Source organism: Molossus molossus, unplaced genomic scaffold (genome assembly GCF_014108415.1).
Source record: "Molossus molossus isolate mMolMol1 unplaced genomic scaffold, mMolMol1.p scaffold_m16_p_17, whole genome shotgun sequence".
NCBI lineage: Eukaryota > Metazoa > Chordata > Mammalia > Chiroptera > Molossidae > Molossus > Molossus molossus.
Window position 1 is genome coordinate 23,395,924 of NW_023425352.1, and position 13,241 is coordinate 23,409,164.

Genomic DNA, 13,241 nt, shown 5'->3' on the forward strand with positions numbered 1-13,241 from the left:
GCCAGACAGGTGCTCCTAACCATTTCCAATCAGTTAATTTTCCCAGGCCCAGGTCATTTATATAGCAGGACCCTGAGGGGAAACGGCTGATAGGATTCTAGAATTTTTGTTGATAATCCTAGAGAAGCCACAATGAAAAAATGAGGCAGTGACAAAGCCTAACGCCACCCTCCCTTGCAAAAATAAATGGGATGGGTGAGTGGGTAAGTTTATGCAAATAACATTCCAATAAATTTAATATTGGGGTCTGGAAATCTTTTAGAAGAAATTATTATAAAGTTAATTTGTGGGCACTAGAGAAGAAAACAGTGATACCCTGGAGCCTGCATGCATTCACCAAGAATAAGTTGTGGTGTGTTCAGTAGATATCAGCGTTTAGATCAAATGCCATCCCCACTAAGACTTCCTCGATTGTCCTGGTTGGAAGCAACTGCCCCTCTTTTAAAAACAGTCACCATAGCACTTCATATCTTGATTATGGCACCTATCACATTATGCTCATATAATGACGTGCATATCTATCTCCCTATTAGATTAAAAGCTTCTTGAGGTCATGGACTGCATCCTATTACCTCAGTAAATCAGTTTTGCCATGCTTCAGACATAGCAGGCCTCAATCTGTGCATCGACCTCAATTGGATTTTTTATGGACTGATTAAAGAAATGCTCTGAATGTAGTGACTGTTAACTTTTCACAAATAATCTCCTTCCTAACTTGATGGCAAGATGAAGAAAAGTGCAATGGACTCATTTGTACCTAAAACATTCACTGATCACAACCAGCAGGGAGGTCTCCACTGGTGAGACAGGTTGGCTCTCCTTTATTTGAAAGGAAAAGAACTCTTAAAAAAAAAAAAAGAAAAGAAAAACTACTAGGGTGATGATATAGAAAACTTCTGTATAATCTTAATCAGGTGGAATTAAGAGTCCAAACCAACAAGATGAAATTCAACAGGGATAAATGGAATGCCCTATGTTTAGGTTAAAAAAATCAATTACACAAGTGCAGAATGGGGTAGACTGGCTTGATAGCAATTGATGTGAAAAAGATCTCGAGGTTTTAGTTGACCACGAACTCAATACGAGCTTCAGTCTGACACGGTTGCTAAAAAAAATCGAATGTAATCTGAGGCTACATTATGGATGTAGAATCTCCAGATGGAGACTGGCAATGGTTCTACTGTACTTGGCATTGGCTAGACTGTCTCTAAAGTTTAGTGTTTATTTAAGAAGGACTATAACTGTCAAGAATGAATTCAGAGATGGGTAACCAGGATGGTTTAGGGACCTCCCGCAAGTGCAGGGACCACATCATGTGAGAAAACTGAAATCCACTCAGGGCTCAGCTCATTGTTTTTGCAGGTGCTCAGGAAATCAGATAGAAGGAATGGAAGGGAGGTAGGGAGGGAGGGAGAAACACTCTAGGTGGTTCATGACCTTATCTCTATTTTAAAGATGAGGAAACTGAGATTGAGAGAGATTATGTAACTAACCAAAGGTCCCAGAGCAAGTAAGGAGTGGAAATAGATCCCACATCCAGAAATTTGAATTCTAACAATGACAACTATCCAATCATGTCCTATGTCCAGGCAGAAGCTGTGGCCTGTCAGGCAGAACTGCTGCAGGGGAGAGTTCTATGTGAGTGGCCCATAAGACATGACAACATTTAAGAATCTAAGACTCTGCCTTGACACCACTCTCAGCCCAGCTACTGGCCTCCCTCCACATGGAAGCCAGTTATCCCTGAACCAGCCACTCCCAGGCTCAAGTCCCATTTCCTTCTTGCTCTTCTAGCTATTTCTCTGGATTCCTAATGAACACTTAGCCACATGGTTCAGCTTATTGTCTGATGCGTGGTAGCTCCGCCTCCCCCAATAGATTATAAGTTCCTTGAGATCCATTTCCTGGGCCTTTGCTCCTTTCATACCTCCCAACACTGGGGTCTACATTGATACAAAGCTCCCCAGAGAGATCAGTATAAATTTTCATGTATTTATATGCCAAAGCAAGATCACAGATTCTCAGTAGTCTGAAATGGTTTATAGGAAAATTTCCCAAGGACAGAGAGATGGCCTGGATGATCATTTAGGGCCCGCATGTTTCCTAGCTAACTAGTAGAGAAGGGGGAGATTTGAGGGTGCTCTAGAACCCCAGAGAAGTATACTTATAGTTTTCCTGTTTTGAATGTTCCTTCCATCCCAAACCCCTAATTTACCTGTAGAAAGGAAGTGCATGGGCACCCACTGGCAACACAATCACCCTGAGTATATGTGACCCGTAAGGGAGGGTGAGCAAGTGCAACTGGGGGGAGAAGGAGAGGAAGCCAGAGGCATCACAGTGGGAGGGAGCAAACAGGTAGGGGAAGTGAGCACTGGCTGGATTTGGGTGAATGCCCCAGAGTGATCAACCTTCCTGCCTGAGAGCGTTCGCTGCTGGCAGAGGCTGGGCTCAGGCTCACTGGTGCTGGTGGGGAAGGAGAGCTGGCTGAGGGTCTATCTGTGTGGGACCTGAGTCCTCTTCAGTCCTCTCTGGGCTTTCTGCAAGGGGCTGGGGTCTTCTGCCCGGTGCTGGACTCCAGTTGGGGCCAGAACCAGTTGGAAACCTCTCTGGAGTCAGAAGGGAAGGGGGCTTTGTTAGCTCAGAGGACACAAGCAAGGCGAAAAATTACATACCAGGCCGCTCTAAGTATGCTTGTTTAGAGAAACTGCTTGCATTTATGAAGTCTTTGGTGCGGAAAGCAGGGTTGCAAATGACTGCATCAGAGCGACAGTAAAGGCCATTAATTTCCTGTTATGTTTTCCTGCGTTGGGGGCTTTATTAATTTAATTTTACACTGTCGAACAACAGCGAGAGCTGACACTGCCACACCGCCAAGGCTGGGATTTTCTTTTTGTGTGTGTAGCAAGGCTTTGCCTGACATGCAAATCAGCGCTATTACCGGAACCAATAAAGATGTGTGGAGGGAAGAGGGCAGAGATAAGGAAGGGGAGGGAAGGAGGGGAAAGGAGAGAGGGGAGATAAAGGGCGAAAGCCATCCTTGGCCAATTTCTGATGCCCTCCATGCCTTCCACCTCCTGGCTTCCCAGAGTAGCCTCCCTGGTCGACAATTTCTGCTCATCCTTCACTTTCCCTTCTCTCTTCTCTCTACTCTGTGCCTTCAGATGACTCTACCTCCGTTGTCCTCCTCTGTCCCAGATCCTGGCAGAACTGGAGTAAGTTCCCTGGAAGAGGGGGGATGGAGTTCTCCCACTGCCTGCCCCAGCAGAGGCATGTCTCGGAAGCACAGGGGCAAGAGATCAGGCGTTGCCAACCCAGCAGGCTGGAGCGAAGGCCTTTGTTACATACCACTGCTCTTTCCAGTCATTTTTCTCCTCCACACAACCTCTAAAATCAAGGATCCTGGCCTATTTGCATACTGTTAACACACACACATAAGCCCAGAAGAATCTCGAAATGCAGATATTCCAGCTTGCTTATAAGTCCCTCTAAGAGCTCCTATATCCCAACCTTGTCAATCACTTATTTCCTTTGAATTTTCAGAAGAAAAAAAACCCCATCTGTCATTGTTTCTCCTTAGGAGACTCCAGCAACTGTCTTCAGTAGCTGTGAAGTACCTACTTGGTCTAAACCAGTGGTTCTCAACCTGTGGGTCGCGACCCCTTTGGGGGTCAAATGACCCTTTCACAGGGGTCGCCTAAGACATAACAGTAGCAAAATTACAGTTATGAAGTAGCAACGAAAATAATTTTATGGTTGGGGGTCACCACAACATGAGGAACTGTATTAAAGGATCGCGGCATTAGGAAGGTTGAGAACCACTGGCAAACTGCCAGAGAAAAATGGATCCCCAGCATCAGAAAAATGACCACATACTTGCCACCTGAAGTCTTCCCACCCGAAGATCACCTGCCCTGGCCCTCACCCAGAGCGGCTTCCACAAGCTGGGTGCTCCAGTGGTCCACCCTGCTCTCGGCCCAGCTCACCACAACAGTCCACCCAGTGTCCACACTGCCCATGCGTCTGGGTTGGCCACACTGCCAAAGGGGATGGAGGTGGGGGTGGGGAGGAAAGGAGACGGAACTCCTGAAGGCACTCCTACCAAGCACACTGTCTGCATCTCTCCATCCATTCTTTAAAGTCTGCTGGGGTCTAGGGAGATCTGTATGAACCAGTGAGAGAGAGAAGGCGCGGGAGGGAAAGAATGTGTGTGCGTGCGTGCGCGCACGTGTGTGCAGTGTGTCTGTGCATCTACCCGGCACTGGCTTGCCCGTAGTCCTGCCTGCACTTTCTGCTTCAGGAGCTGTTTGGCAGGCTCTGGGAGGCTGCTGGACAGAAGCCAGCTCTCCCTGGGAGGAAAGCATAAACTTCATAGACTGCATTTACTTTAGTGTGGGTTCCGGGGCAGCTTTCCTTCCCTCCTCTGTCTGCTCTCTCGATCACATTTTATCCCAGCCCCCGAGTGCACCCAAACCTCCCCCTACACACACAGGCATGCACACATGCACACACACAGTTTATGGCTAGTACTCCTGAAAAAGGTGGAGCCTGGGGCAGGAGGAGAATGAACAAGGTATACAAGCTGTGTTTAAAGGAGAAAGCCTTGGCCCGGCTCTGGAAAGGGCCTCGCGAGATGCCCATGCACTTGTCTCCAGTGGAGATGAGCACAAAGGGTACTTTGAGGCAGGCAGGCAGGTGCCTCAGGGAGGGAGGGATGCTGACATTTTGTGGGGATGGCCAAATTAGGCACCACCTGGAGGCCGGGCCACAAGGCTCCAAGGAAGGGAGAAAGAAAGCGAGGCCTCCACGAAGGTTGAGGTTTGTGAGGCCTCCCTTGTCTGGTGCTGTCAAGGTCAGCAGGTTCAGGTTCACTGAAGGGTCAGGATGGTTTGAATTACTGGCTCTGCTACAACTCAGCTCTGAGGCTCGTGATCATCTCCCAGCCCTCCCCCAACCCTCCTTGCTTTTCCACCTCCACGGGGCAGAATGGGGAAGGTCTGGAGAGCCTTCTAGCCACCACAGCCCTGAGGAAGGCAGGCAGGAGAGGAGTCCTGGGGCTCCTCGTGCAGCCTGCCATGGTCCGGAAGGCTGCTAGAACCCACTCCTCTGCAGGCAGCGATCCTGGGTCTCCCCAGCCTCCTTTCTCTCCAAACCCTTCTCTGAGGGGCCCCTGCCCTTCTCAGCGACCCACTGGCCTGCAGAGGAGGTGCCCAGGGAGGCCTGAGAGACAGCCTCAGGGCCTGGCCCTCCCTCCTGTCCACAGCCTGTGCCTGGGGAGAAGGGCAGCTCTGAGGCAGCGGATTTCTCACTTCTCACTTGGTGCCCCTGCAGCGCCCCTGCAGCGTGGGGGAAGGAGAACGATGCCTACCTGCAGGGCTGGAAGCTAGCTGCCAAGTGGAAGACTAGGATTTGAAGACAGCCTGATAAGATGAGTGTGCATACACATGCCCAGGAACACACAGACGCCTTTGCTGAGAAAGCTGGGATTCTGTGTTGCACCCACCCCGACTTCTAGTGGTGGAGGGGCGCATACAGCCCTCTACTGCTAATCTGTGCATTCTCTCCTGGGGCTTGGGTCCATCTACTTTGATGTTTTGGCACTTTATATTAAAAAAAAACACAAAATTCTTTTGTGCCAAATTGCAACATACTTCCTCAAGGAAATACAACTCTTTATCTACAACAGCACAGACTGGTTAGGAGCCTGAGGTGGTTAATGATTTGACTGAAGTACAGATTCATGCACCCATGTCAGCTGCACACTGCCATGGCTAAACCCTGGTCCTTCCCCACAGAGAAAAGTCAGTCCACGTTGCACCGGACAAGGTCAAGTTCTTACTAAAACATCGACATGCCCTACACCTACCTCTGTATAATGGCATGGTCAGTGTTCAACAGGCTCATGGCCACCATTGTCCAGGCCATCATTTGTCTAAAATATGCAATCCAACTAAGATAGAAAAAGTCCCCCTCAGTATGAACAGCCTGATTCCCCAGGTTACTGGGAAGATATAATCATAACAATGAATATGTGTTCGTAAGTGGATTTTTTGGTGTCTCAGTGAATGCCGACCTTTGAACCCTCGCTCTTTCTTACACTAGAGTGGACATTAGCCAGGGTTTGGATATTTGTTGGAGAATGAGCGCAGGTGGAGCTTTGTGAATGCAGTTAAACTCAGGCACTTGTCTAGACGGATGATTACCTTCCTGTAGATTTGGCTTCTGGACTTTCCCAGGACTTGCCTCACGAGGGGCAGTCTGTGACCTGTACTAGGTAGTACAGTGCGCGTGAAATAATAGAATTCTGGCAATAATCCACAGAGCACCTGTCCTTCGAGAAACTCAAACTCTGCTCGGCTTGCCTCTGCCAATATAACGTCTTCTGACAGGGCCTGGCGGGGGCTGAGAACAGTGGAAGCAAAGAGAGGCTCTGCGGCTCCTTGTCCATGATGTAAGCTCATGCCAGAGCTCTGAGGACACGCCACCCCAGCGCCACACTCCTGGGTGGGGCCTCTACAGAGGGAATCAGATGGCTGTGTGTGTGTGTGTGTGTGTGTGTGTGTAAGGATTAGGTGGTGAACACAAATAGCTGTGCACAAGTGCTGGGTTTAGGTTAAGGAATCATTTTGTTTACCCAACATAGGGCAACCTCACTATGCCTTCTGGGTCCTCCTCGGCACCCCTCCTAGCTCCTTCAGGCGGAACCCTGGCCCACCAAAATGGTATGTGCTCAGAGAAACTTCCCTAAACTCTTCCCTTACAAGGAATGCTCAGATCCTTCCCTGCCTCTACCAGCCCCCTGCCTCGGGACCAAAAGGCCACAGAGGACGGACACTGTGGGCCTGACAGAGTCAGGCTCTGGCTCCAGCTTCTGTCTCTAAATGTCCGCCCGTGAAAGCCTACCAGGGAGTGCCCACCTGCAGGCTTCCCCCTCGGCCTCCCCCTTCAGCACAAACCCCAGAGCCTGGCAGCCCGCAGGGACAGCCTCTCCTCTTCCCTGGGGTCCTCCTTGCCTGCCTTTCTGACTCGAGCACTCTTCCCGCTGCCCCTCCAGGAGAGCAGGGAAGAGGGACCAGTGGCCAGGGCATGCCTGGTTTACATTAATGAGATACACCGGGTGTAATCCGGCCGGGGAGGCAGCCTACAAAAGGAGGCGATCGCGATCGCGGGCGGCCAGGAGCAGAGCTGCTCAGGTAATTGGTTTATCTATCTGGAAGCAGGGGGAGCAATCTCAGCACAGACAGACTAGCAGTAAAGTCTCTTCCTTAAGGCTATTTCCTTTGTCTTTTCAATTGCTTGCACATCCATGTGAGAGAGGGAGAGAGTGTTAAAGAGAGAGGGAGAGGGAGAAATGTTAATTTGTGAATTAATGGCTTTTCTCAGCGGAATTGTAAATTCAAATGTCACCTCACACGGTGACACCATGGCTGGTCTGCTGAAGAAGCAATGATAAGATCCCCCACCTCCCTCGGTGCCCCTCCCTCCCCAAAGATAGCTGTGGAGTGGAACATGCTACTTTTAATTTGCAATAACAACACAACAGAGGTATGCAGTAATGACTGCCTTCTTCCACCCTCCTCCTGGCTTCCTTCCCCCCAGTCCAGTTGGCTCCCCACTTCCTCCTTCCCCACCCCTTTGCTCTTCTGAAACAATACCTCACCCCACCCTGGCTGCCCCCCACCGCACCCCAGCCAGGGTCTGATCACATGGGGGGTGTCTTTGGAATTGACGATTCTGCAACCCTCTCTTCTCCTTCAATAATCAGGGAATTAATGACCCTGAAGTTAAAGTGAGGCTGATACTGAGGCCCTGCCCAGCGTTGGGAAAAAGCCTTCATTGTTTTCAAGCAGGAGGCGGGCAGCAGTGAGGGAGATTCATGGATGGAGATTGAATATGCAATTTTCTTTCACCTTGCCAAGAGCTGCCCCTGGGCTGTGCCTGGCCTAAATTTTTCCTTTTACCATCTCTGCCTTATCCGGCCCTCCCACCTCCCTTCCATTCTTTCCAGAAAATTACCTTCAAAATTGATTTCCACTTTTACAAACAAATATAATGGGAACACAGGAAAAAACTTGGGCCGTGATGAATTAGGGCTGTCAGGTGCTTCCAGGTCTCCTTTGCTTTTGTTTTACTACCTGATCTGCTCTTTGTTTTTCCAAGGGCTGGAAAAAGTGCCCCCCCTCCACTGAGTGCCTGACCCTCCAGGCCACTGGGGTCTCAGCCCCCAAACCCAGCAGTGGCCCGTGGAGGAAGTGATCCAGGCCCTGAGATTCTGTTAGCTTCTTGGTTTCCCAGAGGAAACTTGAATGACTTCCTCCTCGTCTGCTCACTGTCCTTTAGGAACCCACTCTTAGCAGTCTCTAACCGCCACCCCCAGCTCTTCCCCTGACCCCCACACCATGTTCCCTCTGGCCCCCATACCTCTTAAAGTCCAGACCAGATGCAAACCTCCACCTCCTCTAATGTGGGCAGGATCAGTGTATACCTCGACTAGAGCAAATGAGAGACAGACAGACACTGAGAGATCCCGAAAGACAGTCAGGTAGAAGACGGGGCAAGACCCTGAGACTGGGAGACCAGGCTCCTCTTCAAAGGGTACGAGGGTGCTGAGTGGCAACTCCCATATAGCCTAAGGGTTTAAGTGCTCCCAGCCTCAGTCTCCCTTGCCTTGAGCCCCAGGCCACCCAAGGAGGCAGGTTCAATACAGCCCATGCATTTGCCAACAGAATTCGGGGTGATGCCTATGGGGCCCGTTGGGCAAAAGTCTACATATACACCTGTGCCTCAAGACCACGGACACTAACGCACTCAGGCCTGGCTTGAGTTCTCCCTGTTCACTGGCACTGGTGGACATGCACCTGCTCAACCTGATCATCTCTTCAAATATATACACCGTCCAGAAGACTACACGCCTGCCCAGTACATGGTGCTCCACGTCCCCTTTCACCCAAAGAGCTCAGAATGCAGAAAAGCACACACATACTCACATTTTCATAAACTATGTCCATAAACAAACATACATGTTCCAAGGTAAATAAATAAACTTACACATGGGAACGGGAATGCATAGCAGCAGAGGGAGGGATGCCTCTGTGTTAGGAAAGAAGGGGGCCCTATACTTACACACCACTGAAATGCCTGTGGATGCCGAGGGAGAACATGTGACCCAACTAGATAACCTCAGAGCCAATGAGTAAACAGAGATGGACAAACATCCTCCCGATCACACACGGGGGCTTACGTCTTCCCCCACTGCCTTAGCTGCCCTACTTAAAAGGGTGGCTCTGCCCAAATAAGTTTCTTCCTGACACGACTTCATTTCCTCTCAAAACACAAACCTGCCAATTAGGACTTCCTCCCCAGAAACACAGTGACCCATCTTCCAAGACGGATTGGCTCAACACTATATCCATGACCTCGTGTGGTCCTCTCCACAGTCCCTGTGAAGTGAGTGCTGTTACCATTTCCACATTACAGAGGAGAAGACTGAGCTGATGAAGATTAAGTGACTTGACCAAGGTGCTAGGGTTCAAACCCAGCTATGCCTGACTCCAGAGCTCACGCCATTTCCCACTGGGCCACAATGCCCACTCACACTGTGCTGCAGGACTGCCTGCTGGCCCCCACCCAAATCCTCCTTCCTGGTGGGGGTCTGTAGCCTTCTGCTGGAATCCAGAGCTCCTAGACAGGGCAGGTGCCGCTCATTTCCACAGCTTCATTCCCTCATTTGCTCCAAGTCTAACCTAAGCAACACGCTTGGGGACCTCTAGGAGGGAAACTAACTAAGGAAATAAACTGCTTCTTCCAGTTACAGTGCCATCCAAAGCAGAAGGGAGCTATTAAAGGCAGTGACAGGGCTCGGCTGTTTGCAGCCGTGCAACCTGCCCTGCCTGCAAATGCACAACTGCACCGGTTTGGCATCACTCAACTGCACAACTCATTGTGCACCTAATTAATGGAATGCAAAATCACAGCCCCCTGCAATCCCACACATCGAAGGATGAGACCAACACACCTCCCCTCCCACAGATTAACAGACTCAGACCATATGACTTCATTTGGATTTTTGGACAAGTTATGTAATTGGTCTGTGTTTCAACAACACCGATGGATAGCAGCAACACTTTGGGCCACGGCTGAGCGCAACTGGGTGAGGGTAAAGAACTTCGTTTTTTTCAGCCTAAAAAAATACAAGAGTCTCTATTCTCCAGCCACATCAGCCGGGGCAAGCAACATTTAGGGAAGCAGCGTCCTTCAAAGGACCCTAATATACCCACCCATAATTGTAGCCAAAAAGAGGTAAAGCTTTTAGCAGGGTGCTGAACAGGGGTTTACCTCCTCAGACTGTCTTCTGGCTGCTTTGTGATATAACTTCCTCATCTATCACTGGTCTGTCTGCCTGTCTCATTCTGGGAACTCCTGGACTCTTGGGGGTTGGGGGTCAAAACTTCTTGACTAACACATTTCTCAAAGGAAAGTCTGGGGATTCTACCATACTTCCAAAGGCCAAAGCACGAGAAGGTGTCTCAGGCAGATTCACAGTCACTGTCAGTTTCTTTTTCCCCAGAGTCACAGCTGATCGGCCCTTTACTAATATCCCCACAGATATGATTGCTGCAGATACTAATAACGCTGTCCATATTCCAAGTGCCAGTGCCAATAATGCTCTGGGTATTATCACTGTGAACACCAATAACTACTGCTGAGATTGTCTCCAATAACGCCAGCACACGCTGCAGTGATTGTCCTCGCTAATGCCCAACACCATGACATTGTTAGAGCTGAAGAATAGGCTGAACTGTACCCAGAGGCAGGGGTGGGAGTGGCTTCCTTGAGGACAGAGAGGCTCACAGCTTTCCCTTGGGGTATGACACTTCTAGGGAGATGCCACAGTAAGAGGGACCAAAGGAAGGCAGACCCGGAGGGGCATCAGAGTTCTCCTGGAGGGAGATGTGTCTGTCCACTCCCTCAAGTCCCTTGACATGTATACCTGTTCCCATCCCAAGACCCCTCAGCTCCTGAGCCAGTTTTCTCTTTTGCCTGCAGTGCTGGCCCAGTAGCTAAAGGACACACCTGGGTGTCTGTGCAGCCCATGCCCGAGGCTGCTGCCTCCTGCTACCGGCCTGCCAGCTGCTGTGCTACCTTGGCTTGACTGCAGAGTTGGGCTACATCATCTTGACACATAATTATCTCCCCTATTCTTAATCATCTGAGCTGCTCCCTAATGCAAACTGGGCCTAGCTGCTTAGAGGCACCAAGAGTGGGGGAGGGGGGACTGGGTTGTGGGAGGTCTGCCTTTGCTCTCGCCTCTCTTTTCCTCTCTCTTCCCACCTGGGTCCCATAGATCAAGTGTGTGTGGTGTGGGGATGAAGGGTCAGAGAGAACTGGGCTCCCTTATTGGCTCTGGACTCCACCAGGGTAAGGACAGCTCCATCTGGTCTGCTGTTGGCCAATAGGAGGGAGAGTCAGGGCAAGAGAACCCTCCTACGCCCTAACCCATACCCTCAAAAGAAGCAGGGTCTCTGATCTTTCCTGCTGCCTAGCTGGGCCCAGGAAGTACGTGTTGAAGCAGTAAGAGGAAACTTGCAGGTCCCTAATGTCCCTCACCTAGAGGAGTTCAACTGTCCCAAGATGTCTCCCTGCTGCCCGCACTGTCATCCTGCTGGAGGATGATCTTCCCAGACCCAGCCCTGTCCTCCTCCTGTCCTGCTCATTCACTTTCAGTGGCTACTCGTGCCTGCAGAAAAAGTCCGAACTCCTATATGGTCTGGTCTTGACCTGATTGATCTGTGACCCTAACGCATAACCCTGACTCCCCCTCTCGCCCTTTCATCCCAGCCCAAGTGCCCCTGTACTCTCTCACCACAGATCCTTCTGGCCACAAGGCTGGGTCTATCAGAGAATTTCATACTACCACTGTCTTTGAACATGCCTCTCATCCATCCCTAGGCCCCTCCTCACAGAGCAGCCCTTCCTGGGGCTTACTCTCTCCCCACTCTGAGCTCCCTGGCCTGCAGCCCAGACCTCCACCACAACACAGATATCTGATGGGCCTTTCCGCTCTCTGGGCTCACATATTTTATACGCCTCACTAGACTGTAAGCTCCTTAAGGACAAGAATCATATCTTGTTCTGCTTTGGGATCCTATAGCACCAAGCCTTTCTTGCAACACACACAGGAAGGGTTCACTGAATTGAATTGATTGAGACAATGAATGTGATCAATTGCTCAGAAAGGAGAGTGCTCTGTTCTGGGCCAACCAGGCCCAACCTGGGGTGGCCACAGCCTCATGCCAGTGACTCCCTACTCCTGGCCTCCTTTCATGGCCCATAGGAGCCCAGGAAGCAAAAAGCATACTTGTGTCCAACAGCAGAACGGGAGAGAGAGGTGAGGGGTCCTGTGGTCTATCCTGGCCCCTGAACATCTTTCACTCTAAAAATGCAGGGGCAGTGATTAAAGGAGAAACCCTAGGGTTTGGGGCAGAATCTTCCAAACCACTCAGGGTACCAGGAAGCTTGGCTAAGGCCTGAGTGTGGGAAACCCCCAGGGAGAATGAGAACTAAGGGCTTTTCACACAGCCTCCCCCTGCCCATCAGGGGCTGTGGCCAAAACAACCACAATGAAATTTAGTGAGTGGCAAAGGCCGTGGCAGCCAAATGGGTTTAGATATTTGGGAAGAAGGAAAAATAGAGCCAGACAAGCTGTTTCCCTGTGAAATGAGGCCATTAGGGCTTCTGGAAGGAGGCCAGCACCAGGTCATCACTGTCTTTCCAGGCCCCGGCCTCTCCTACACTCCGTCCCTTCTGCTAGAGACCAGTTCACACTCTCTTTCCCTGGCCCCAGGGAATCTCAGCTTTGTCCCTTTTCTCCATTCCTTCCCCTCTACGGCTGATCCAATCAAAGGCTCATCTAGGCTTGGGATGACCATATGATTTACTATCTAAACAGGGCATTTTTGAGAGAGGAAAGAGATGCTGACTGGCCAAGATGCAGAGACAAAAGGCATAAATTGGGACCATCTGGGCTAATGGGATATATGTCACCCCCTTTATGCTCTTCTTTAGAGGATTCTGTCTGTTTCATGGTATAAACCCTTAAAATCATAAGCCCTCCCTAAACCAGGAGGTGACTGCCTCCCCAGCAGGGACCACGAGATTGGGGCTAGAAGCAGGGTCCGGGCACTGGTGTCCCTGTTTGCCTGGGCCTGCCAGCTTCTGGCCTCACGCACCAGAAGAGAACCGGA

The 13,241-nt window shown here is 50.4% G+C and overlaps 1 protein-coding gene across 7 annotated transcripts in view; it reads right to left on the reverse strand.

The window, feature by feature from the left end:
- The window catches only part of PAX2 (paired box 2), an 89,059-nt gene that overhangs the window by 31,677 nt on the left and 44,141 nt on the right, over positions 1-13,241 (reverse strand). For 2 of the 7 annotated variants that reach the window (XM_036265059.1, XM_036265061.1), the window contains exon 6: positions 8,419-8,487. The exons of the other annotated variants lie outside the window; for them this stretch is intronic. In XM_036265059.1, the coding sequence (XP_036120952.1) occupies positions 8,419-8,487 (69 nt within the window). The remainder of the gene's footprint in view (positions 1-8,418; positions 8,488-13,241) is intronic. 7 annotated transcript variants of the gene reach the window in all.